This window comes from Balaenoptera physalus (genome assembly GCF_965194825.1).
Source record: "Balaenoptera physalus genome assembly, chromosome: 2".
NCBI classification, from domain to species: domain Eukaryota; kingdom Metazoa; phylum Chordata; class Mammalia; order Artiodactyla; family Balaenopteridae; genus Balaenoptera; species Balaenoptera physalus.
Genome location: NC_138883.1, coordinates 10,554,393 through 10,580,695, shown reverse-complemented (window position 1 = coordinate 10,580,695; position 26,303 = coordinate 10,554,393). Strand labels below are relative to the sequence as shown.

General features: G+C 43.8%; 1 protein-coding gene across 5 annotated transcripts; it reads right to left on the bottom strand.

Moving 5' to 3' along the window:
- Positions 1-1,646: 1,646 nt before the first annotated feature.
- Positions 1,647-22,807, bottom strand: SERPINA6 (serpin family A member 6). Of its 5 annotated transcripts, none has more exons than XM_082449214.1 (6): positions 22,383-22,807; positions 15,147-15,775; positions 8,802-9,072; positions 4,767-4,914; positions 3,209-3,376; positions 1,647-2,696 (listed from the first exon to the last, which is right to left on the bottom strand). In XM_082449214.1, the coding sequence occupies exons 2-6, from the start codon at positions 15,754-15,756 to the stop codon at positions 2,682-2,684; spliced, it is 1,212 nt and encodes a 403-aa protein (XP_082305340.1). In that variant the 5' UTR covers positions 15,757-15,775; positions 22,383-22,807; the 3' UTR covers positions 1,647-2,681. The 5 variants fall into 5 exon arrangements, with proteins under 5 accessions (XP_082305340.1, XP_082305337.1, XP_082305336.1 ...); XM_082449211.1 differs by adding an exon at positions 21,899-22,167 and having other exon boundaries at positions 1,647-3,376; positions 22,383-22,806; XM_082449210.1 differs by having other exon boundaries at positions 1,647-3,376; positions 22,383-22,806.
- Between the last annotated feature and the right edge of the window lie 3,496 nt (positions 22,808-26,303).

Here is a 26,303-nt window from a genome sequence, read left to right as displayed (position 1 = left end):
CAAGATTGTTTGCAGTCTTGTATTCTTTCTTTAAAAAAATTAATTAATTAATTTTTGGCTGCGTTGGGTCTTCGTTTCTGTGCGTGGGCTTTCTCTAGTTGTGGTGAGCGGGGGTACTCTTCGTGGCAGTGCATGGGCTTCTCCTTGTGGTGGCTTCTCTTGTTGCAGAGCATGGGTTCTAGGTGCATGGGCTTCAGTAGTTGTGGCTCGTGGGCTCAGTAGTTGTGGCACATGGGCTTAGTTGCTCCGCGGCATGCGGGATCTTCCTGGACCAGGGCTCGAACCCATGTCCCCTGCATTGGCAAGTGGATTCTTAACCACTGCGCCACCAGGGAAGCCCCTGCAGTCTTGTATTCTTAAAACTAGAGGCATATTGTCCAAGCATCGTGTTGAAAATTTCCTTGGGCTAATTCTTTTTCTCCTCTTCAGAATAGTTATATTATCCATTTGAAATAGGTTTGAATTCATTTGTTTTATTTTCACTTGGTTTTAGGGCTTTCCTCATTTGTTCATTTAATTTTATTTTTGAGTATATAGAACATTAACATTATTCTAAAAGTCTAAACCATACAAAAAGTTCCATGAAGAAAAGTGCTATTCCCCACCCCCATCTCTTCCACTCTGTCCTCCCCCTTCCCTTGCAGGCAACCATTTAATTAGTTTCTAGTTTATCCTTCCTGTGTTTCTTTTTACAAGGACCCATCAGCACTCCCACTAGCAACCCATGAAAATGATTGTTTCCACACAACCAGTAGAGTGTCCTGTGAAGCTTTCATATTTTTGCCAATCTGATGGATAGGAAATGGTATCTCAGTGTAGTTTTCAGTTGCATTTTTTATTATTCAGTGAAGTGAAACGTATTTTCATATGTTTAAACACCACATATTAAGGATATTAGCTCTATCAGTGACATACCTTGCAAATATCTTCTTTCAGGTTTTCACCTCTGTTGACTTCGCTTATGAATTTTTACCACGCAATTAAAAAAATATTTTTATATAGTCACATTTCTCAATTCTTTAAAAAATTTCCTCTGGACTTTGAGTCATGGTTGGAAAGCCTTCTCCTACACCTAAATTATAGAGGAATTTACCCATGTTTTCTTCTAGTACTTGTATAGATTTTTTTTTTTTCATTTAGATCTCTGATTCTTAGTTTATTCTTAAGTATGGTGTGAAGAATGGGTCTAATTTTACCCTTTCTGTTTTTCAAATGGCTATCCAGTTGTCCCAATAACATTTATTTAAAAGTCTTCCTTTATCAAATATTAAATTTCCATTTGTACTTGAGTCTATTGCCAGACTTTCTAACCTATTTCATTGGTCTGCCTATCTATTCATATACGAGTACCATAGATTTAATTAAAGTATCTGTGCCGTATGCTTTAACATCTGGTCGGGCCAGTCCCCTATCTTCCCCACCCCCTGTCCCTGACATCTTTTTCTTTTCAGTGTTTTCCGGCTACTCTTGCATGTTTGTTTTTCTATATGGACTTTGGTATTATCTTGTCTATCTCCAGAAAAAGAAATTGCTAGTATTTTTATTGGAATACAATTAAATTGATAAATTAATTTAGGGAAAACTGATATCTAGATGATGTTGAGCATCTTATTCAAGAAGGAATATCTTAAAAAAAAAAAAAGAAGGAATATCTTTGCATTTGTTCAAGTCTAATTTTGCATCTTTAAGGAATATTTTATAATTTTCTCTATATAGATTCTGCACATTTCTTGTTTATTTCTAAGTGTTATAGCCTTTTGGTTGTGATTGGGTTTTCTCTTCCATTATGTGTTTTAACTGCTTGTTGCTTGTGTATATGAGGCATTGCTTTTGCATGTTAATTCTATATTCTGGTACCTTGCTGAAATCTTTACTGTTTGAGTTTGTTTCATCATTGATTTGCTAGGGTTATGCAAGTATATTACATGTCATCTCTGCAAATAGAGAGAGTTTACAATTCTATGCCGCTACTTTCTCTTGTTTAATTGCTTTGTCTAATACCCCCAGGACTATGTGAAATGGTAGTGAATATAATGAGTAGCCTTGTCTTACAGCAGTGGGAATGTATTTAGTGTTTTCTTATTAAGATGCTGACTTTAGAAACATATAAGTATGTATATTTAAGGAAGTATCGCTCAATTCCTTTCTCTCAAGATATATGCTATATCTATCATCTAATTATCTATATATCATCTATTTTCTATTGATAACCGATCTATCGCTCTCTATCTATCTATCCATCCATCTATCTATCATCTTCCTATCACCTATGTAATCTATTTATCTATCTATCCATCTGGTTCTCTTTTATCTCATTTAATGCTTTTTGTCCTGAACTGTGAGAATAAGGTCTCTTCCTCCTGCGATCTTTCTCTAGCGCCCTCTATTGACAAAGTTTAATATCATGCCCAGGGGCACAGTAAAACTATTTAAAAAGGTCCAGATTGCTTTTTGCAGAGCAGCAATGAAGGGAGGATTTGGAGTCGAAAAGCAATAAATCGATAACTATTTTTGCTTTAAACAGTTAATTATACTTTAAATATATTTTAAAATATTTTATCTTTGACCACATATTTACTCTTTCCAGGGCTCTTCATTCTTTTGTGTGTCCATCTAGAATCATCTTGTTTCTCCATAAAGAACTACTTAAAAAAAGTCTTTAGTGAAGATGATAAGCCTCCTCAGCTCTTGTTTGTCTGAAAAAAAAAACTTTATTTTGCCTTCATTTTTGAAGGATTTTTTTGTTTGTTTTTTGCTTTTTGAAAGATATGACATTTCCACCCTAGCACTTTAAAAACATCTTTCTGTTGTGTGTGCGTGTGTGTGTGTGGTTTTGTGTTTTTTTTTCTGTTGTGTTTTGGCTTGTGTGATTCCTTCTTTTCAAGTTCTTACTTGGAAATAATTTCAAACGTACAAAAATTTGCAAAAATAATAGTGTTTCCATATACCTTTCACTGTGCTTCCATACATCACATAACCCTAGGACAATGATCAAAACTAGAAAATTACACTGGTACAATATTACATTGATGTTATTCAAGTTTTATCAATCGTCCCACTCTTCTCCTTCAACCGCACTTGTCACCAGTCACAACGACAGTTATTTTTTACAAGAGGGGAACCTCTCACTCCTTTCTGTGGGGTCCCTGGTGCCCGAGTCAGACGCGCTGTGGCTCCTGGGGGCGTCCCCTTAGGTCGGATTCACAACCTTGCCCAGGAAGAGGCTGCTCCACGTGAAGTCGTCGAAGATCATGACAACGAAGGGCCGGTCGAAGCGGATTGTGAGAGGCTCGGGCGCCGAGTTCCGGTGGACCTGGGTGCGGGCGGCTGCCTCCACGCCCCTCTCATCCAGTTGCAGCGTGGCCTTATGGACCACCTGGTGGGAACGGACAGAGCGTGGAGGGTGAGCACCTGCTGCGTGGGCGGAGCTTTCCGAGCCTCTTCGCTTCGACTCCTCCCACCCTCAGTTTTCTGGATGGCGAAGCTGAGGCTCAGAGAAGGTCACTTGCTGGCTCCTCATCTACGTGGCAGCCCCAGGACTAGCGCTGGGGTCTGTCCACCTCCGGAACCCAGGCCACACTTAGACTTCCTCCCTAGAGTGTGGGCAGCTGGAGCCGACCCATGGAGAGCAAGGGACTTGGGGCTGAAACTGGACTTCGGCATCCATATCGGGCTCCCCTTTCCGGGTCCTGGGCTGGTGGGGGGACACCCCGCTCCCTCTCCGCTCTGCCAGTAATTGAGAGGGTTCAATTTATGCAAAATGCTTGTGCCCACTCTGTAGGGAAAAGGGTCGTCTTTGCCTGCTGAAACATCCTTTGTTATGATCAAATTAGAAGATATTCTCAAGTCAGTAAAACGCTTGAGTAGCTTGCATCAAAAGCCTTGGAAAGATCAGAACTGGCTGATTAAATAACAACACCTATGGGACAGGACTCTCATTGATGGAGCAGCAGGGAATCAGAGGCTCAGAGTGCTCTGTAAACAGGCTACAGAGAAGCTCAGCCGGGCTAGGAACCCCTGCAGCATGTTTTGGGAATATGAGGTTTTGAGTCAAATGTCAGGCTATTTACTAGCTCTGTGACCTGAGAAACTAGGGTAACACCCACCTCGTAAGGAGGTAGCTATTTGACTGAGTTCTTCACACACACAGGCTTTTTATTGAGCACATACTGTGTGCCGACATCACAATGGTCAAAGTCTGTGTGCACGAGGGAGGGGGCTGCTGCCACCACAGCTTTCTCCTGTTCCCTCTCCTGTTTTGTCATCCACAGGACTGTAAGATCCTGTGAGGGCAGGGCCACGTCTGAGGCATACCCAGTGTCTAGCACAGTGTGGGGCACATAGAACATGTTCAGTAAATATTTTCTGAATGAATGAATAACAGAACATAGAGCTGAAGGATGGAGATAAAGAACATCATTGGATAGAACATTCAGTGTGATCTCATGCGACGTTTCCTTTTTCCTGGGGGCTCCTCACAGTCCTGCCATGATGACTTTGTCTTCTACAGCGGCCCCCTCTGTGTGGCCTGGCAGAATGGTGGATGCCTGAGCTGTGGTGCTCCCTTGTCACTAGCTTCCTGTGTGACCTTGGGGACATCAAGTTCTTGCTGAGCTTCCATTTAGCCTGTTGTAAAACTAGGGGCTTGGACAAGACCTCTCAGCCTGGGGTCTAGAAGCCTATTCATGAATGGGCTCCATGTTGCTTATTATTATTTGTATTGTGAATTTGGGGGGAAAAGAAGGATGGGCTCTAGAGACCCCTACCTTTGACACCTTCGGCAGGGCCTCTTGGGTGATGCCTGAGAAATGTGTCCGGTTGTTGAGCAAGTCTGCAATGCCCATGTCCCCCATGATGCCCCCGAGGTCGTAGCCTCCGGAGATGGAGATCTTCGGGATGTACAGGTCCACCAGGCTGCTCGTGGTAAGCAGATGGGGTTAGATTGCCCAGGGCTGGGCCCGGCCAGCCAGATTCCCGTTTCCCCTGTGATCCCTCCAGACCCTGCCTCCCAGCCAGACCTGCTCTTTCGGGACAGGGGAAGGAACAGAGCAAGAAGCAGGATCTGACTCTCCCTCCATCACACACGCATCTTCCTCTCCGGGCCTCTGGATTGCAAAGTCCTTTCTTCTCAGCTCTTTCTTTGAGCTGATTCCACCTGATCCAGCTAAACTACTAGACACTGAAGCAAAGAATACCTAAAGAAGTCCTTGTGGGCAAAAGAAATAAAAGCAAAAATAAACAAATGGAACTGAATCAAACGTATAAGCTTTTGCACAGTGTTTATAACCATAAACAAAACAAAAAGACAACCTATGGACTGGAGAAAATATCTGCAAATGATGCTACCGACAAGGGCTTAATCTCCAAAATATACAAACAGGTCAAGCAACTCAATATCAAAAAACTAAAGAACCCAATCAAAAAATGGGGAGAAGACCTAAATAGACATTTCTCCAAAGAAGACATGCAAATGGCCAAGAGGCACGTGAAAAGATGCTCAACATCACTAATTATTAGAGAAATGCAAGTCAAAACTACAATGAGGCATCACCTTACACCAGTCAGAATGGCCATCACTAAAAAGTCTACAAATAATAAATGCTGGAGAGGGTGTGGAGAAAAGGGAGCCCTCCTACACTGTTGGTGGGAATGTAAGTTGGTGCAGCCACTATGGAAAACAGTATGGAGGTTCCTTAAAAAACTAAAAATAGAATTACTGTATGATCCAGCAATCCCACTCCTGGGCATATATCCAGAAAAGATGAAAACTCTAATTCAAAAAAGATACATGCACCCCAATGTTCACAGCAGCACTATTTACAATAGCCAAGACGTGGAAGCAACCTAAGTGTCCATCAACAGATGAATGGATAAAGAAGATGTGGTATATATATATATACACACACACAATGGAATATTACTCAGCCATGCCATTTGCAGCAATATGCTTGGACCTAGAGAATATCATACTAAGTGCATTAAGTCAGACAGCAAAAGACAAATGTTATATGATATCACTTATATGTAGAATCTAAAAAATAATACAAATGAACTCATTTACAAGACAGAAAGAGACATACAGACATAGAGAACAAACATAGCTACCAAAAGGAAGAGGTGGGAGGGATAAAGTAGGAGTATGGGATTAACAGATACACACTACCATATATAAAATAGATAAACAACAAGGATTTATGGGGAACAAGCACAGGGAACTATATTCATTATCTTGTAATAACCTATAATGGAAAGGAATGAAAAAAAGGATATATATATAACAGAATCACTTTGCTGTACACCTGAAACTAACACAGTATTGTAAATCAATTATACTTCAATTAAAAAAAAGAAAAAACAAGAAGTCCTGTGGTCCCCCAAGCACCCCCTGGCAGAAGTGGAGGAGTGGAGGGAATGCGGCTGGGAGCAGGGGTCCTGGCCCCAGCCATGTCGCTAATGCTGTGTGTCTTTAGCCAAGTCCTGTCCCTCTCTGTGCTAGTCCTCATCACACAGCAAGGGAGAGAGAAGATGCCTGAACCCTGAAGTCAGTGATAGGGCACCGGCTCTCCAGAGGGTGGAGGGAAGGCATGAGACCTTTGTACTTGAGCACAAGCTGCTCTGGGGAGGTCTGGGGGCTGGCAACCCGGGGGCAGTGAGGAGGAATCCAAGGCCAGTGGGTCGTGTGACTTCTCTAGATGGGAAATGGCAACAGAAGGTAAGGAAGGCCGACCCACACCCAGCATTTGGCTGACCTTCCTGCCCTCCTTTATCTCGTCTGATCCGCGCAGGCACACACAGCCTTGGAATCAACATCTTTAACTTCCAGATTGAGAGACTGAAACTCAAAAAAAACTGAGGAATTTCCCCAAAGTCACACCGCTGGGAAGCAGCAGGACCGTGAAGAAACCAGGACTAGTTAACTCGGAGCCCCATCGTCCCAACTCGGAGAGCTGCCCCACGACCTGCGCGGGCAGCAGCTAGGTGACGGCGGAGCAAGGGGGCTGGGAGGAGGCCCTCGCGAGAGCGCCCCGTGAGTGGGACCCAGAGGCTGCCGGCAGGAAGTGGGGTGTCATCTGGGCCCCGAAGGATGCTGAGCTCGGATGCACTGGAGAGCCTGGTGGGGAAGGGCGTGGTGGCGCTGGGAGGGGTGAGGAGGGAGAAGGGGCCGCGCAAGCGTGCAGATGAGGAGCCGCAGGCCACAGCGTTGGGATGACGAGAGAACTCATGATGTCTAAAGGTGCAAAGTTTTACCTTGAATGTTTTAAAAAAAAAATCTAGAAGAAAATGGTATGTGTTACTGACTAATGTTGTTTAAGTATTTAGGTGCAAAGTTTTACCTTGAATGTTTTTTAAAAAAAATCTAAAGGTGCAAAGTTTTACCTTGAATGTTTTTTAAAGAAATCTAGAAGAAAATGGTACCTGTTACTGACTAATGTTGTTTAAGTATTTTAGTGAAGGGATTATTTTTGGAGTAAAGAGAAGGGGTGTCCTTCGCCTTATTTTCAACACACTAGGGTTCAGAATTTGAATCACGGCGCATTGTCACTAGCTGGTGGCACTGTATCTGAATTACAGGTTCCCTTCGAGGGGTGGGAGTGAGGTGGCGTGGGATGGTTGACCTGAAAAGCTGGCAGATGGCCTCCCTGACTTGACTGGTGCCATTTCCTCTTCCGTGCATACTCTCGGGGAGGTTGCCACTGACTGAACTTCTACTCAGGCTTAAGGCACAGTTCAAAGTGAAAGCGATCTGCTCTGCAGCCCCTTCTCCATTGCCCTGGGTGAGAGTCTGGCGTCCCACCCTCCCTCAAATTGTGCACATTATGCATCTCCTTCGCTGTCTTGCTCTGACAGAGCTTATGACATTGTACCACTATTAATTCCACCAGAATCCGTTTTCTGCTCTAGAGTGCATCCCTTCTGCTTAGCCTAGTGCATGGTACAGAGCAATTGCTTCCATATATATATTGAATGAATGAATGAATGAATGAATGACGTGGTGCCTGGCCCACGAGGCTTCCTGAGCAACGCTAGATCCAAGTGCCGGCTCCTTCCCCTACAGCCCTCTTCCCTGTGAGTCTGCACCCCGCCACCCCGCTCCCATGTTGGTTGGCTCCTTCACAGACGGAACTCTAATCTCCCAAGAGTGAGGACCATCTTCTCGAGAACACCTGCCCCCGCCTCCAATGTGAGGATCAGAGCTGGACACAAGCTTGACTATAATTTTGATTTCCCTCTAGCTCAGAGGTTCCTGGGAAAATGAGTTTATTACGTACTTCTGTCCCTACTTTCTTCCTTATTTACTGATTGATTGATGGACGAAACATCAGAGTCCCTGAGTGACTTAACCATTTGTAGGCTTTGCGTTGGTTCCAGCGTCAGCACAGTGGTCATACAGTGGTCATTTTCATTGTATCTTTTTATGGTCTCCCAGGAATCTTTAGCGGTGCTTGGTCTCAGGTAAGCAAGATAATAAAATGGAGCAGTGCGGGCTGGGTGATGGGTGAATTCAGTTTAAGAAAAAGATGAAAGATGTGGTAATACAGAGGGTGGCTATCAACCTGCTGGGGAGGGAGGACCTCACTTTGTGGAATGCCCCGGAGCATCAATAGCTCAGTGTTAATCGACAGAAAGATAAATAAGTGTGACCTCTAGATCAGAGAACCCAGCAGACAGGAAAATAATGAGCCCTGGAAGGCGAGTCTGGCGGGGAGGAAGGATGGCCAGGTGCACCCCTTTTCCACTTGCCCCACTTTCTGGGAACACGTCCAACTGCAGAAATCAACACAGCTGGCTGGAGGGCTTACCTGTTGGTCAGGGACTTGGACCACCTCTGAATGGTGTCCCGGCTCAGCATGGCAATGACCGTGTCCATCTTCCCCTTGACTGGGAGGACAAAGAAGACGGTCTCGTTGCCCGTGTAGTCCAGCTGTACCAGCTGGCAGGGGAGCACCGAGTCGTTCAGGTACTTGATGGTGCTCGACTGGAACATCATGGGCACCTTCACCGTGGTCGTCTCATTCACGTAGAAGTTATCTTCCCTGGTGCTTTCCGGGTTGAAGGAGTGTGCCCACGTGCCTGGGAAGAGGGGGGAGGGGGAGGGGAGGAGACAGACCTGTGAGAGCAGGAGGAAAATGCAACTTGGGTGGCAGCAGAGGGCCAGGGGTGACCGCCAAGCAAGTTACACAGTGGCCTCCCTCAACCTGGAAGGTCCCCACCAGAGCTGCTGGAATTCGCTAAGATATGAAATTCCCAGAGGTTTAAAGCCTGTTCCATCCTCCACCCTTTGGGATGGCTTGAGGATTAGCACGATGTCTGAGACTGACTTCTAAAAATGGAAAGAGGGAGAGAACAGAGAATGCTGGCCCTAGGATTTGGGAGTAGGATTCAGTAAACCGGACTTGGCCTTGTTGCCCCCGCCCTGGAGTGGCTTCTGGACTGGAGGGCTCTGGAGGTGGTGCTGGGGAACTGAGCATCCATTCCATCCCCACCCCCTGACGTGTGGCGACAGAAGCCCAGCAGGCAGTTTGGCCGCCCAGTCAAATGTACTCACTTTCTTGCAGGAGGCTCCTCGCCTCCCGAGTGGCCCTGAGGGCCACAGTACATTTCCCAGAGGCAGAATCAGGACGAGATGAGTCCTTCAAGGTTACAGGTTCCCACCACAGCTAGACTCGACTCCACTCCACCACGTTCCATGATGTCATTATGCAACATTTGTTCCCCTTGTGATGGGGAACTCACTACCTAACAGATGGGACTTTCCACTACTGGTCAACGCTGAAGGGAAGGAAACTGCTCCTTAGATGAAGCCAAAGCCTGCCTGATTGTGATGCCTGCCGACTGAGCCTCTTTGGCCCTTGAGTTTATTCCGGAGTCCTCTTATCGGTGATAGATTTTTGGATATTTAGACACAGATTGAGTCTCAGCAGGGCCTCATCTGCTCTAGGTTAAGTCTCCCCAGGTCTGGAGATGACTGAGGACCCTGAGTCCAGCAGGTCCCGAGTGTCCTGGCTGCCCTTGACCTCCAGCCCAGAAGCCCCTGTGGGGTCACTGTTTCCCAACTGAGGCTGCCTGAAGGTGGCCAGAGCATAGCCACAAGCAGACATTTCTCTATCCCTCTGTCTGTGGGATCTCTGGACCACGAAGCCAGAACTCTTGGTTCTGAGCCAGCCTCAACCCCCTGGAAGGGTTACTAAGGGTGACCATGGGTAGTGGCCGGAGGATGTAGGGAAAAGATCAATGGATGTGGCACCTGGAGACCCAGGGGCTGTGCCTGGTCCATCCCTAATGACTGAGGCTGTCTCACAGCAAGTGAGATAATTTGCGGGTTCTCAAACCATCTTCTAAAGGAAGTCTGGGGTCCTCAGAATTGAAGGGGGGAGTGCTTTGTGACTAACTTGTCCAACTCACAACCAAAAAATGTAGATAAAAAATTTTTCAGTGCTAGGTTTTTCATCCTTAGACGTTTGCTTTGTGCTTTTTACTATTTCTTTTCTAGAAGCAAGTATAACATATATCCAGTTTGGCAGAAAACCAAATACAGAATGGGATCTAACCTCTACTTTAAGGGATTTTTTTTGTTGAAAATTCTTGAGTTAGGAGAACTTATGGTAGAGAAACCTAAGAATTTATGAAGGGAAATTGGAGAGAGCAAGGATGAGTCCCTGGAAAATCTTTTAACAGTATTTCTAATGTTCTCCAAAAAAAGAGCTGTCAAGACAGTCCACTGAGTAAGGAACATGCCAGGGACACTGTACATGTCCTAAGTTTAGTGATGAGAGCCACACCATTCTTCATTTCTATTTATTATCCTGGCGTGCTGGAAACATTTCAGAGTATCTCTCAGCTTAAACAGGGCTTGTTAATTAGCTTTGCCTGATCACAGAAAATCTGTGTACAAACAGGCAGCCCACACTCCTGTCAATGTCTGTTCCTGCATTCAAATGTTCAAATCCTCTCAGATTTTATTACCAGGAGCTACTGTTTCCCATCAACTCAGCCCCACTGTGGTCATGAGAATGCTTAGAAACTGTGAGAGCAAAGCCGTGCGCCAAATGATACCCTGCCAGCCCCTGTCCTGCCAGCCCCCGCTCAGGCTCCTCGCAGGCTCAGGAGGGCCCTCTCTCTGGGTTTTCCGTGCTCTTCTCCCCAGGCTGTGTGACCAGAACCTCTATGCAACCACTTTGGAGTTACTTCCATTTGCCAAGCACTATGCAAATGCACTGGACCTCCCAAAGAGATGAGGATGCCATGCACAAGAGTGAATAGTCTAGTGGGAGAGATGGCCTGGAGAATTCATGGGAGCATCCAGAAACATTTCTGGGCAAACATTCCGGACTCCTTGGCCCCCCAGGGTCAGGTGTAAAGAATACTGCCTTTTGTGTGGGACCACAGAAGATCTTAAATAGCCAAAGCCATCTTGAGAAAGAACATAGCTGGAGGCATCACACCTCCTGATTTTAAACTGTATTATAAAGCTATAGTAATCAAACAGTATGGTACAGGCATAGGGACAGACACATAGACCAATGGAACAGAATTGAAAGCCTAGATATGACCCCTCCCATATATAGTCAACTAAGATATGACAGGGGAACCAAGAATACTGAGTGGGGAAAAGATAATCTCTTCAATAAATGGTGCTGAGAAAACTGGATATTCACATGCAAAAGAATGAAACTGGACTCCTATCTTACATCATTGACAAAAACTAACTTGAAATATGTTAAAGACTTAAACATATGACCTGAAACCATAAAACTCCTAGAAGAAAATGTAGGGAAAAAGGAACTCTTTGATATTAGTCTTAGCTATGATTTTTTTTTGAATATGACACAAAAGGCATAAGCAACAGAGGGAAAAATAAACAAGTGGGATCACATCAAACTAAAAAGCTTCTGCACAGCAAAGGATACAATCAATAAAGTAAAAAGGCAACCTATGGAATGGAAGAAAATATTTGCAAAACATACATTTGATAAGGGGGTAATATCCAAAAATATATAAGGAACTCATACAACCTCAATAGCAAAAAAAAAAAAGCCCCAAATAATCAAATTAAAAAATGGGCAGAGGACTTGAATAGATTTTTTTTTCGAAAGAAATATACAAATGGCCAAAAAGTACAAGAAAAGGTGCTCAAAATCACGAATCATCAAGGAAATGCAAATTAAAACCACAATGTCACTTCACACCTATCAGAATGGCTATTATCAAAAAGAAAAGAGAAAACAAGTGCCAGCAAGGATGTGAAGAAAAGGGAATCCTTGTGCACTGTTGGTGGGAATGTAAATTGGTGCAGCCATTATGGAGAACAGTATGGAGGTTCCTCAAAAAATTAAAAATAGAACTACCATATGATCCAGCAACTCCACTTCTAGGTATATATCAGAAGGAAATGAACCCACTATACTGAACAGATATCTGCACTCCCATGTTCATTGCAGCATTATTCACAATAGCCAAGATGTGGAAACAATCTAAGTGTCCATCAATAGATGAATGGATAAAGAAAAGTGTGTGTATACATACACACACACACACACCAACTGGAATATTACTCAGCCATAAAAAGAAGAGAATCCTGCCATTTGCAGCAACATGGATGAACCTTGAAGGCATTATGCTACGTGAAATAAGGCAGACAGAGAAAGACAAATACTGTATGCCCTCACTTACATATGGAATCTAAAAATACAGAATTTATAGAAACAGAGAAAAGAATGATGGGGTAGGAGGTTTGGAGAAATGGGTAAAGGTGGTCAAAGGTACAAACTTCCAGTTATAAGATGAATAAGTTCTGGGGAATCTAATGCACAGCATGGTGCTACAGTTAATAATACTGTATCATATACCTAAAAGTTGCTGAGAGAGCAGATATTAAAAATCCTCACCCCCCGGCCCCAACACACAAAGGTAACTGTGAGGTGATGGACGTGTTAACTAACCTTATCTGGGTAATCATCTCACCGTATATATACATATATATCAAATCATCCCATTGTATACCTTAAGCTTACATGATAAGTCATTTATATCTCAGTAAAGCGGGAGAAAAAAGAAAATGCTGCCTTTGCTGGTCAGTCTCTCACCCTCACTACCATCCAAGAAGAGAGGCCTTAGCCAGGTGGGTTCCCAGACTTGTGCTGGAAAATAGACAGAGAAAGACCAAAAGGCAGGAGGACAGCTCACCAAGATGTTAAGTCTGTCCAGGTAATAAAGATCTGGGGGAGGGAAGGGGTTCAGTTGGCTAATGGGGGGCCCTGAGGAGAGCTGGGGAGGAGAGAAATGGGCATATGGGATAATCTTTATGTTGTTGAGAGACACATTAAATATTATACTTTTTTTTTTTGCTGTTTTACCTGCACTTCTTTGTATATGACTACTTAATTGAAACTGAACCACTTGGGTCCAGGTTTATACGTTCTAACAAGATGCTTATTAAAATTGGGTGTGGGCAAACTGCAGAGGATGCGTATGAGAGACAAAGATTTGCTGGAGAGAATCAGGGGAGGCTTCACGGAGGTGGTGACTTTTGAGCCAAGATTTAAAGGGTGGGTAGAAGTTTTAGGCAGTCAGACAAGTTGAGGGAGGGCTCAGGGGACAGAATGGGCATGGGCCTTGTGTCAGGCAGAATGCCCCCCCGCCCCAAGGATGTCCTAATCCTTGCAACCTGTGAATATGTTATGTTACGTGGCAAGAGGAAATTAAGGCTGCTAATCAACTGACTTTGAGTTAAGGAGAATTTTCTGGATTATCCAGGTGGGCCCACTGTAATCACAAGCATCCTTAAAAGTAGAAGAGGATGGCAGGAGGGTCAGAGTCAGAAAGGAGACGTGATGGAAGTAGAGGTCAAAGCAATGCGATTACTAGCTCTGAAGAGGGAAGGGGGCCTCAAGCCAAGGAATGCAGGTAGCTTCTACAGGCTGGAAAAGGCAGGGAACAGATTCTCCCCTAGAGCCTCCAGAAGGAACACACCCTGGCATCACCTTGACTTTAACCCAGAGTGGCCCGTTTTGGACTTCTGACCTACAGAATTGTAAGGTAATAAATTGGTGCTGTTTTAAGCCACCAAGTTTGTGGCAATTTGTTACAGTGGCAATAGGGAACTAATACAGACTTCCATGGGGATAGTCATGCTCAAAGACATGAAAGGAATTTGGTGTGATTGGATATTGTGTGTGTGTGTGTGTGTGTGTGTGTGTGTGTGTGTGTGTCTGCTGTGTATTGGGAGCTTGTATAGGGGAAAATGTTGAGACCTGAGTCTGGAGAAGGCAGAAGAAGCAGATGATTTCTCAACCTTGGGACTCTAGCCATTTGGAGGCAGATATCACTGTGGGGGGGCTGTTCTGTGCATTGTAGGACGTTGAGCATTCTCCTTGGCCTCTACCCACAAGATGCCAGTGGCACACCCCACCCCACCCCCAGTTGTTACAACTCAGTGTCTCTAGACATTGCCAAATGTCCCTGAGGGTGGATGGGGGTGGGAATAACCCTGGGTTGAGGACCACTGCTGTAGACTAAGGACTGTAGATTTCATTCTCGAGGATAATATATCCCCAAACTACCTGCTCGTCAAAACGATTGGGGAAGGGGGCCTTGTTAAAAATACACATTCTAGGACATTCTTGCATCAGTTTTGCTCTAGTAGATCTGGTGTGGGCTCTGGAATCTGTAATTTTAACAGGTCTCCGTGGTGATTTTTATGGACAGGCATTTTGGAAATCTTTGCTCCGAACTGGTGAGGTGGGGCTGTGGTTTGGCTGAGAGGGGTCTTGGCTGGGGCTGGCTCGGGAAGTGCGTGCAGGAAGGCTTAGGGGCCATCTGGAAGTTCCTGAGGGTGGCGGCTGTGTCTGTCTGGTTCAAGGCTCTATTTCCAGCCTCTGACCAAGTGCCTGACTCACAGCCAGAACTTGGCCAATATTTGTAGACCACTAGGCAGCCAGACTGTTCATGGTTACATGTTTGGGCCTTGAAACAAACTGCAAGAGCTCGGGCAAGTTGCTCTACTGGGTGTCATTTTGATCCTTGGTAAGAATGATATAATTTCACCTTTCTAATAGTATCAAGAGTACGCCCTTAGTTTTGATGGCTTTTACTATCCTTGGCAATAGTAGATGGGGCCTTGTCAGAATGGGATGGGTGAGGGGTACCTTTAAAGAAGATGTAGTTGACCAGGATGAGCATGGCTGAGCTATCTTGCTCCGAGAACAAGTCCACAATTTTCCCTTGTGTCTTATTTTTGATATACTCGTTGATTTGTCTGCTGGCTCCTGCCCAGTCCTGGAAATCTGCAGTCAAGGCCTCCAACTCATAGTAGTGCTTGGTGTCTGCTGAGAATGACTCCAGAAGTTCCAGGCTGTGGTCAAGGAACATGGCATTGCCCATGATCATTTCCAAGGTGGTGTTTGACTCCCTGAGGAGGTGGTGGAGATGCCGGAAGCCCTGGTGGATCTCAGCTTCAGACATCTCAGTGAGGTTGAAGCCCAGGCCTTGGAGAAGCTGCTCCCGTGTGTAGCCTCTGGCGCCCAGGGACAGCATAGCCAAGGCTGTGGAGATGCTCACAGGGGAGATGAAGACATTCTTGCCCGGAGCTGAGGCCACTAAGTGCTTATACAGGGTAAAGGCAAAGTCAACGTTGTTTGGAGCCAAGTGCCGGTGAGGGTTCCTCATGCTCATGTCAGTGTCAGGGTCCTTAGCCTGGATGGTCCAGAGCCCACTGGTAGACAGCCAGAGGAGACAGATGTACAGGGTGAACAGCATTGTTCAGGATGGCCAGGCCCTGGAAAATCAGAAATGCTCATTAGATGATGTGGGGCCTCCGAGGCAGTGGGGCATAGTGAGCAGTAGGCAGAAGACCCCATGGAAGACCCCCCCTCAAGCCCCAATTTCTTCTTCTACATTGGCTGTGTGACCTGGGGCAAGTCAGGACTGTGGGCCTCAATTTCCTCACCTGAAAGTATGAATTACACCTGCTATGATTTATCAAATACCTACCAAGTTTCCAAAATTTTGCCTCACCAACAATAAAGTATATATGATTATTTTGATTTCAGGTAGGCAGAAGTGGAAGCTCAGAAAGGTTAAATATCCACCCACTTGATATATTCAAAGTACTGAAAGAAAACACTATCCACCAAGAATACTATATCAGGCAAAACTGTCCTTCAAAAGTGAGGGAGAAATTAAGACATTCCTGGATAAACAAAAGCTGAGGGAGTTCATTACCACTAGACCTCTCCTACGAGAAATGCTAAAGGCAGTACTTCTGGTTAAAATGAAAGAACACCAGAAAGTAAATAGAATCTGTAAGAAGAAATAAAGATCTCTGCTAAAGGTAAATATATGAACAAGTATCAAAGCTAGTATTATTATGGTTTTGGTTTGTAATTCCACTTTTTATTTTCTATATGATTTAAAAGACTAATGCATAAAAAGTAATTATTCATATATGTTTTGGGACCCACAATGAATAAAGATTTAATTTGTGACTTAACTGAAAGGATGTGGGAATGGAGCTATATAGGAGCGATTTTTGTATGCTACTGAAGTTTATCTGGCATAAATTCAAATGAGAGTGTTATAACGTTAGGATGTTAAATGTAATTTCCATGATAACCAGAAAGAAAATAGTTATAGAGTATGCACGAAAGGAAGTGAGAAGGGAATTAAAATGTTTCACTACAAAAAATCAACTAAACACAAAAGAAGACAGTAGTGCAGGAAATAAAGGACAAAAAACTATAAGGCATACAGAAAACAAATAGGAAAATGATAGAGTAGTCCCTCCATATGAGTAATTACTTTAATGTAAATGGATACAATTCTCCAATCAAAAGAGATTGACAGAATGGGTTAAAAAAAGAAACAACTATATGCACACTACAGAAGACTCATTTTAGATCCAAAGGCACAGATATGACAGTGAAAGAATGGAAAAAGATATTCCATGTAAAGAGACACCAAAGGAGAGTGCAGCTAGCAGAAGAAAGAAAACAATAAAGATTAAAGCCCAGACAAATAAATAGAAAATAGAAAAAGGAGAGAAAATCAATGAAACCAAAATATAATATATCTAATCAATATAGTATTATATAGTAAGGTAACATAATATAATAATATAACATGATATAATTATAACATAATATAATATAATATAATATAATATAATGTCATCTTCAAAGAGATTAACAAAATTGACAAGCCTTTAGCTAGACTGAGTAAGAAAAAGAGAAGTCTCAAATAACTAAAATCAGAAATGAAAGTAGGGGCATTACTACCTATTCTACAGAAATTTTAAAAAATTCTGCGATACTATGAAAAAATTGAAAATGACACACCAACAAATTGGATAACCTAGATGAAATGGAAAATTTATAGAAACACAAAACATGCCAAAATTAAACCTCAAAGAAATAGAATATCTGAATAGACCTATAAGTAGGAAATTGAATCAGTAATTGAAAACCTCCCAAAAAAGAAAAGTCTGGGATCACATGGCTTCAGTTTTGAATTCTACCAAACATTTAAAGAAGAATTCACACAAATCCTCCTCAAACTCCTTCAAAAAAATTAAAGAGGAGAGAACACTTCCTAACTCATTCTTTGCCCTCATACCAAAGCCAAAGACACCATAAGAAAAGAAAACTACAGACAAATATTACTTATGAACATTGATGCAAAAATCCTCAACAAAATGCTAGCAAATAGAATTCAGCAGTGTACTAAAAGGATTTTACACTATGACCAAGTGGGATTTATTCCTGGAATGCAAGGATGGTTCTACATACAGAAATTGATCAATGTAAATACCACATTAAAAGAATGAAGGAAAATAATCATATGATCATCTCAATTGATGCAGTAAAAGCATTTGACAAAATTCAACATCCCCTTTCATGTTAAAAACACTCAACAAACTGGGAGTAGAAGGAAACTACTTCAGCATAATAAAAGCCATATATGAAAAGCCCACAGCTAACATCCTACTCACTGGTGAAAGACTGAAAGCTTTTCATCTCAGATTCAGAACAAGACAGGATGCCTGCTTTTGCCTCTTCTATTTAACACAGTATTGGAAATTCTAGTCAGAGAAATTAGGCAAGCCAAAGAAATAAAATGCATCCAAATTGGAAAGGAAGAAGTAAAATTATCTCTGTTCACAGGCAACATGATCTTATACATAGAAAACCCTAAAGACAACAAAAAACTTATGAGAACCAATAAATTCAACAAATAAGTGGGATACAAAATCAACACAAAAATCAGTTCTGTTTCCATATACTAACAATGAGTAATCTGAAAAAGAAATTAAGGAAACAATTCCATTTATAATAAAATTTAAAAGAATAAAATACTTTGGAGTTGAGTTAACCAAGGAGGTGAAAGACTTGTACACTGGGAACTGCAAAATGTTGCTGAAAGAAATCAAAGAAGATATAAGTAAATAGAAAGACATCCTGTGTTCATGGATTGGAGGATGTAATATGTAAGATGTCAAAACTACCCAAAGAAATCTATAGGTTCAATGCAATTCTTATCAAAATCCCATGATGTATTTTGCAGAAATAGAAAAATCCATTCTGTAAACTTGGAGGGCATTATGCTAAGTGAAATAAGTCAGAGAAAGACAAATACTGTATGATACCACTTATATGTGGAATCTAAAAAATATAACAAATTAGTGAATATAATAAAAAAGCCGACTCACAGAGAACAAACTAGTGGTTACCAGTGGGAAGGGGAAAGAGGAAATATAAGGGTGGGGGAGTGGGAGGTACACACTCCCTGACTTCAGACTATACTACAAAGCTACAGTCATCAAAACAGTATGGTACTGGCACAAAAATAGAAAAAAAAAAAGATAAGTGGAACAGGATAGAAAGCCCAGAGTTAAACCCATGCACCTATGGTCAACTAATCTATGACAAAGGAGGCAAGAATATACAATGGAGAAAAGGCAGTCTCTTCAGTAAGTGGTGCTGGGAAAACTGGACAGCTACATGTAAAAGAATGAAATTAGAACACTCCCTAACACCATACAAAAATAAACTCAAAATGGATTAAAGACCTAAATGTAAGGCTGGATACTATAAAACTCTTAGAGGAAAACATGGGCAGAACGCTCTCTGACATAAATTGCAGCAAGATCTTTTCTGATCCACCTCCTAGAGTATGAAAATAAAAACAAAAATAAACTAATAGGACCGAATTAAACTTAAAACCTTTTGCATAGCACAGGAAATCATCAACAAAACGAAAAGAAAACCCACAGAATGGGAGAAAATAAGTTCCAATCATGTCTTTCTGGTGACACTCCCCCATCCTGAAGTCATCCAGGAGCTCACCCAGAGTTGCCTCATTAGAGCAAAGGACACTGCAGTCACCCAGGAAATTCCAAGGGATTTTGGAGCTCTGCCTCAGGAAGCAGGGTCAAAGACCAAATATTAGAAAAAATATTAGAAAAAAAATATTAGAAAAAAAGACGCTTCTAATGTTCTTATCACTTAGGAAATGACAAGGGTTTTATGAGCTCTGCACCAGGAACCAGGGGCAGAGATCAGTACGTATTTTTTCTATATTTCACAGTGGTATATGCCTGCGGTTGAATACTATTCAGCCTTCAAAAAAATGAAATTCTGATACATGCTACAGCATGGATGAATGAACATTGAAGACATTATGCTAAGTGAAATATGCCAGTCACAAAAGACAAATATTGTGTGATTCCACTCACATGAGAGCCCTAGAGCAGTCAAATTCATAGAAACAGAAAGTAGAATAGTGGTTAACAGAGGCTGGGGGCAGGGGAAATGGGGAGTTAGGGTTTAATGGGTATAGTTTCAGTCTGGGATGATGAAAAAGTCCTGGAGACGAATAGTGGTGATGGTTTCACAACAATGTGAATGTACTTAATACCAGAGAACTGTACACTTAAACCTGGTTGAAACGCTCAATCTTTGTATATCTTACCACAATAAAAAATTAATTACAAGCCATGAAAAGTGTTTGATAAGAGCAATTCAAAAAATGCAGCCAGGGTCAGAATCAGTAAGTGGACACTCTGTCTGCAAGGCCAGTGGTCCCAAGCTCTGAGCTTTATGGAACCCCCTGTATCCCCATAAAGAAGGGATGCTTATAGGAGAAGCTGTTTCCCCTGCACCACCCCACCTACGGGACTAGCCATGCTGGAGGGGGCTGGGAACCCGCAGTAAAACCAGTCCCAGGAGAATGCGTGCACGTTGCATGTGGGAAGCCCTGGTCTGCTCTGGAACAAACACCCCCGAGGCCTTTCCCCTGGCCTGCTCCAAACCCAGAACCTCATGAGAGCGGGGTGCAAACACACCCCTGACCTCCCTCAGCCCTCCTCCAACCCTCCCCGCCTGTCTCCCTCCACGTGGTAGAAAAACAAGCAAATTCCTTGCTTCTTGGCTTTGATAACAGCCCTGACGCCCTGCCCCCTCCCTCCCCAGCCGCCTGGCTTTACAGACAGTTCTCCTTTTCCCTGGGCTTTGGGGCAGACCAAGTCAAATGAGGATCTCAGCATTGTTATTTATGACCTAGGTGACATGGGTGCACTGTTTAAAACTCTGCCCGTTTCCTTGGCATAAAATAGAGTTGATAATAATACCAGCCCCGGGCCTGGCCCATTTACCTTCTAAATTTCTGGGGTTTGTCTTCGCTTCTTCAGTCTCAGGACACAGCCCAAGTTCGGGGCTTGGCATCTCTCCCAGTCGCCTCTTCCCCGCCCCCACCTGTTCTCCTTGCCTCCTGCTCACCTCCTGCCAACCTTTCTTTCCTCTGCAACTAGGGCATCTTTCCAAAATCAAGCGGATGGGCCATTCTCCTGCAGAAAAGCTTTCAGTGACTCCCATTGCCTGCAGGCAGGGCTGATCCTCACTGACGTGGCCCAGGGAGTCCTCATGCCCCGTCCCTGGTGACAGCACCACCCCCAGCCTCAAACCTGGCCTCTTGAAGTCTCAGTCACAGCAACACTAGGTGTCTTGGAGTGTCCTCCCAGCACATATCAGACTTTCATCCCTCTGCCCGGGTCAGGCCAGGGAGGTCATTCCATTCCCCAATGTTTGCAGAGTCCGGCTCTGGCCTGAGAGCTGGGGAGAAAGATGGACCTGTTCCAGTCCTGCCCCATGTGGCTCCACTCTGTCGGCCCATCCCCTCCTTGTCATGCCTGGCTCACTCCCTCTTGTCCTTTGGCACGCAGGTCCTGGGTCACCTCCTCCAGGAAGCCCTCCTCTGTGCTTCTCTCTGTCACTGCCCCCATCAGATTGTAGTGAAATCTTTGCTTCACCTCTAGCCACCTCCACACCTCCACCTATTTGGTCCCTTCTTGGGCAAGGACCCCATGCAGTTCACAGCCTGGAACGAGATGGGCTTGCCCCCAATAGAAATTCTTTTCCCTTCCCTTCTCTTCCTGCCGTCTCTGAGATTTTGTGCCTCATCCCCTCCTGTGCTAATCCTCCAAGATGGGGATTAAAACTCTACCCACCTCATAAGACTTTTGTGAATATCAGTCACAGCTGTTATCAGTGCTTTCTTTAGTGACCTCACTTCATGGGTCATCCTGGGCCCATTGTACAGATGAGAAAACTGAGGCCCAGGGAGTAAAAGCTGAAATTCCAAGCCCTGCCGTCTGACTTTGGAGCCTGTGCCATGCTGTTCTGCCTTTCTCTAGAGTGAAACAGCTCTCTGAAAAGTACCCAGCAACGCAAAAATGCAGAGTATCAATATTATCCTGAATTTCATTTCATGTATGTCCTCCTTGTCCCTCAGTTTTGAAGTCACACACGCAGTAAACATCCACTGTGTTCTGTTTTCCCAAATGCCCCCCATAAGCCAGGTACAGTCCCAGGTACAGTCCTAGGCCCTGTGCATTTGAACCTCATACCACGTGGTGTAATGCTGGTAGTTCCGTTCTATCTGCAGGATCCTTGCCCCAGGTCACTGAGGGAGGAGGTGTGTGTGTCTGTAGGATGCACAGTCTGTGCTGTGTCAGCCGGGCACTGCTCTCTCCTGCCTGTGTCCCCGGCAGAGGCGTTGTGTTGTGCTGATCCATCCCAGCTCTCAGACTCCATCTCTGAGGCTGTTATGGCTGTTTGGCTGGCCTTAGGAGCATCATGCGATGGCTGGGAATGGCTCTTAGTTCAATGTCAGTCCCTGCAAGGCAGGAGCCCAGGAGAAATGAAAAGCCCTGTGGGTAACCCACAGACTCTGAAAAACCCTCCCCAGGGTTGCCTCTTATCACTGCTGGTTGCCCTAATGCTCAATGCCCCATTAAAAAAAAAAAATTAAAGGAGCAAGACACAGTCATGGCTTCGTTCTGGAGGCTGGGCAGGAGCGGGGGGCATGGAGAGTCCTCAGCTGTTACTCACGGTCTGCAGTGGGCTCAGGCTGCAACTGCTGGCTTGGTCCTGCTGTCCTGGATCCTGTCATGTGTACAGTAAGCCGGCGGGGCAGCTGCTGCTAAGTCTTGTTTGCCAGCTTTCCTGCTGGTTAATGGTTAGAGGGGGGCCAGTGGCCTTCACCATTTGGTGGTCTCCTCCCCCCAGTCAGGAACCAATGGGAGCCTTTTCCAGGAAATTTGAGTAAACACAGCAATACTGCGAATTAACTTTCTTCGGCATATAGTTCCCTGAGGTTTTATTTTTTGATATCAAAATGTGGCTGGAGTTGCGTCAGTGTTTGTGGTTGCCCAGGGGCAGCTGGCACAGGAGCCACAGGTGCCCTTAATTAGCACGATGGTGCTGACAGCTGTGAAGAAGCAGGTGCTGAGCTTGGGCGGGGAATGAGACCAGCAAGGTCCTGCCTTCAGGGGGGGCAATGGTCTGATGGGAAAGACAGACATGGAATAAAAGCAGCCCGGTGCTTCCCATGGATTATCTCATTTAGTCTTCACAACGACTCTATGAAGTGGATACTATTATTATTATCACTCTTCTCTAGATGAGGAAACTGAGGCACATGACGCTTAAGTGAGCTGCTCTCGACATTCGAATCCAAGACCATTTAACTCTGAAATCTAGCACCTTCACTTCCCTCTTCCCCACATTTTTATTCATCAGTTCTCTTTTGATTGCAGGTGACAGACGAAATTCAAACAGCTTTAAAGCAAAAAAGAACATTTATTGGATCTCCTGAAGGAGAGTTCTGAAGTGTGGAGGGGGGCGCTTCAGGCCTGGCTGGATCCAGAGGTCCCAAGATGGTCATCAAATCTCTGTCTCTTTAAAAAAAAAAAAAAATTCTTTCTTAGTTCTGCTTTCCTGCTTTAGTCTCTCTGTGGTGGAGACAAAGGCGGCCACTGCAGCTACAGGTTATTTGGGTCTAACTGGTTATTTGATATCAGAAGGAGAGAGACTCACTTTTTTTCAGTGTTCATATCAGCCCCCCCAAAGGACATGATTGCCCATCCTTGGACTGATACAGTGTGCAGAAGAATAGGGCATTGTGAATGGCCAGCTAGGGTCCCGTGCCCTCTGCTGGGTTGATGGTGCCATTACTACCTTGCAGGTATGAGGGGAGATGTTCCCATGAGGCCCACAACTGTGTCAAGAGTTTTGGGGGCACTTCAGTTTTATTAATAGTTATTGGTCTTTTCAAGTTTTTTATGCCTTAAGCCAATTATAGAATTTATAACTAGGAATTTACTATTTTTCAAATCTCTGTCATATCTGTGATTATTTTTAATTTTTGTTGGTTCTATGTTTTATTTATGTATTTCCTCTCTCTCTCTTTTTTTTTTCTTGATGAGTCTTGTTAGTCTATCTAGCTAATTAATCTTTTCAGAGGTCCAGATTTTAGTTTTGTTAATCTTTATTGGTTTTTTAAAATCTATATTTCATTGATTTGTGCTTTTATTTTTATTTTTTACCATCCTTTCACATTCTCTGAATTTTCCTGTTTGCTCTTTTTCTATTTTCTTGAGTTAAATGCTTAGCTTTCTTACTTTTTAACATTTCTGCTATCCATATAAATATATTTAAAGTTTTCATCTAAAAACTGACTTAACTATGTCCCACAAATATTCTCATTGTTATTTTTTTCTAAATATTTCTTAATTTCCCTTATGGTTTCACTTTTAACCCAGGGATAGTTTAATAATATGTCATTTTGTGTATTTAGAATTTTAGGCTACTCTCCTGTTATTAACTTTTATTTATATTTCATTATGATAAAAAATATCATGTATATGATATTGAACATTTGGAATTTATTGAGGTTTTTTTGCATATGGTCTCTTTTTGTAAATATTCCATATTTTCTTATGAAGTATCGGGCGTTAACTGTTTGATATGCATATATATGTATATGCATAATGCTTAAGCTTATTATTTTATTCAACTCTTTCATATCTATGTGGATTCCTTATTTACTTGAGCTTTCAGGTTCTCAATAGGGAATGTTAAAATCTCCAATCACAATTGTTCATTTATTTATCTGTCAGTTGTTGGTTGATATACTTTGCAATGGTCACATTGTGACAGAGTGACTCCTGTCACTCTTTGTTCTGGCAATATTCACCCTTTGAGTTTATCTTGTTCTTTGTCCTTGGAGCACACCACACAATTCTTAAAAGTCGTCAGCAAGAAGCTCCTCACAGGGTTTGGGGTGGTCCCTGAAAGACCAGCAAATCATTATCCATGACTTAATGCAGTGCCGAGGTCCTTAACTGGAGGAAACGTGCTATGAGGGACATTATTGGGACAATTGACAAAACTGGAATATGGATGGTAGGTTAGAGAAAAATATTGTACCAGTGCTAGATTTCCTGAAGTTAATAGCTTTACTAAGAAAATATATCCCAAATTCTTAGGAAATGTACATGGAAGTATTTAAGGGTAAATGGTCATGATGTATAAAATTTACTCTCAAATGATTCTTTAAAACAAATATGTACACACACACACACACACATACATACATGCATATACACACATGGGGTTGCTGTGAAGGCTGGACTGTACCGTGAGCCTAGCACAGCAGAGGGCACGTGGCAAGGCCTCATTCAAGAAAAGTGTTGCTAGAATTGTTATTTTATCTCCCCCCGTCCCCATGGAGTGTGGGATTCTGTTTAGATAGTGCCTGACTAGAAGTCCTTTTCTTTAATCATCAACCCTTAGCCCCTTAAAATAGAAAAATAATTTAAAAAAATAGAAGAACATTTTTCAGAAGCACTGTTGAGTCAAACGTCCGTGTGTTCCCAGTTCCCTGCTGGTCTGTACCCACCAGGCCCTAGCCAGTGGCCTCCAGGTGAGTGGGACCTGCTCCCTGCTTACCAGGAGGCCCACTTCAGTTGTTCCCTCTGGGTTAGTCACTGCTGCATCTGGGTGTCATTTGGGAAAGATGTATCTTTCAGGGTTCACCCCAAATCCAGGGAGAAGCTTCTGGCTGAAGCCCTCTTTGAACGAGCATCTCCTCCTCTGAAATTACCCCATTACAGACGTGTTGCTCTTGGTTCCTCTTTCCCAGTTCTGCCAGCCACAGAAGTGGTGACTGGGAGGCTTGCTCAGGGCCTCCTAACTTTTTCAGCTGTGTGGATAAGTGCTATTTGGGATCCTGCCTCCAGGAAAACAGGGCCCTGCCTGGCGTGTGACAGGTCCCATCAAGCCAGAGACCTGCAGTGATGGGACTTGCCAGGCAGGAGCCTTGGATGGCCTTTGCTGAGCCTTGGCCGGCTGTTTACCTGAGGGATCATGAATTGTGTTGGCAAAAAAGGATGCCAACCTGTACTTGTGGCCAGCATGGAGGTGGCGTGGGTAGGTTGGGTTAAATCTTGGGGTTCAGAGGCTGGACTTGAGGCGATCCTCGCTGGTCCTAGGGCCTGTCTCTGTTGTAGATCAAGGGAACTGTGCGGCTCCCTTTCCTGCAGCCCTGCAGGCCCTCATCACTGGGGCCACCTGTCCCGCCCGTAGGCTTAGCCTTCAGACAATTCCTGGACCAAGCAGGACTCTAACACCCCCTGGGCCGTCCTCCTCCTGGACAGGCAGGAACACAGCCCAGAGGCACCGTTACTTTGCTGATAAGGTTCTGCATTGGCTGGCTCACCCCTTTTGTCTCCCTTCTCACTTCCCCGCCACTTCCTGCTCTGCTCTGGTATCACAGCCCTATGTAAAGCACTGGGCATGGGGTCTGGCTCCTGGTGAGGGTAGTAGCTGGTATTTATTGCGCCGTCGCTGGGTACCAACTCTGGTGTTTCATGGATATTTACCGATTTGATTCTCACAAGAACCCAACCAGGCAGGTATTATTATCATCTCGGATAGGATAGCTGTCAAGAGCGTGGAATCTGCGTTTGA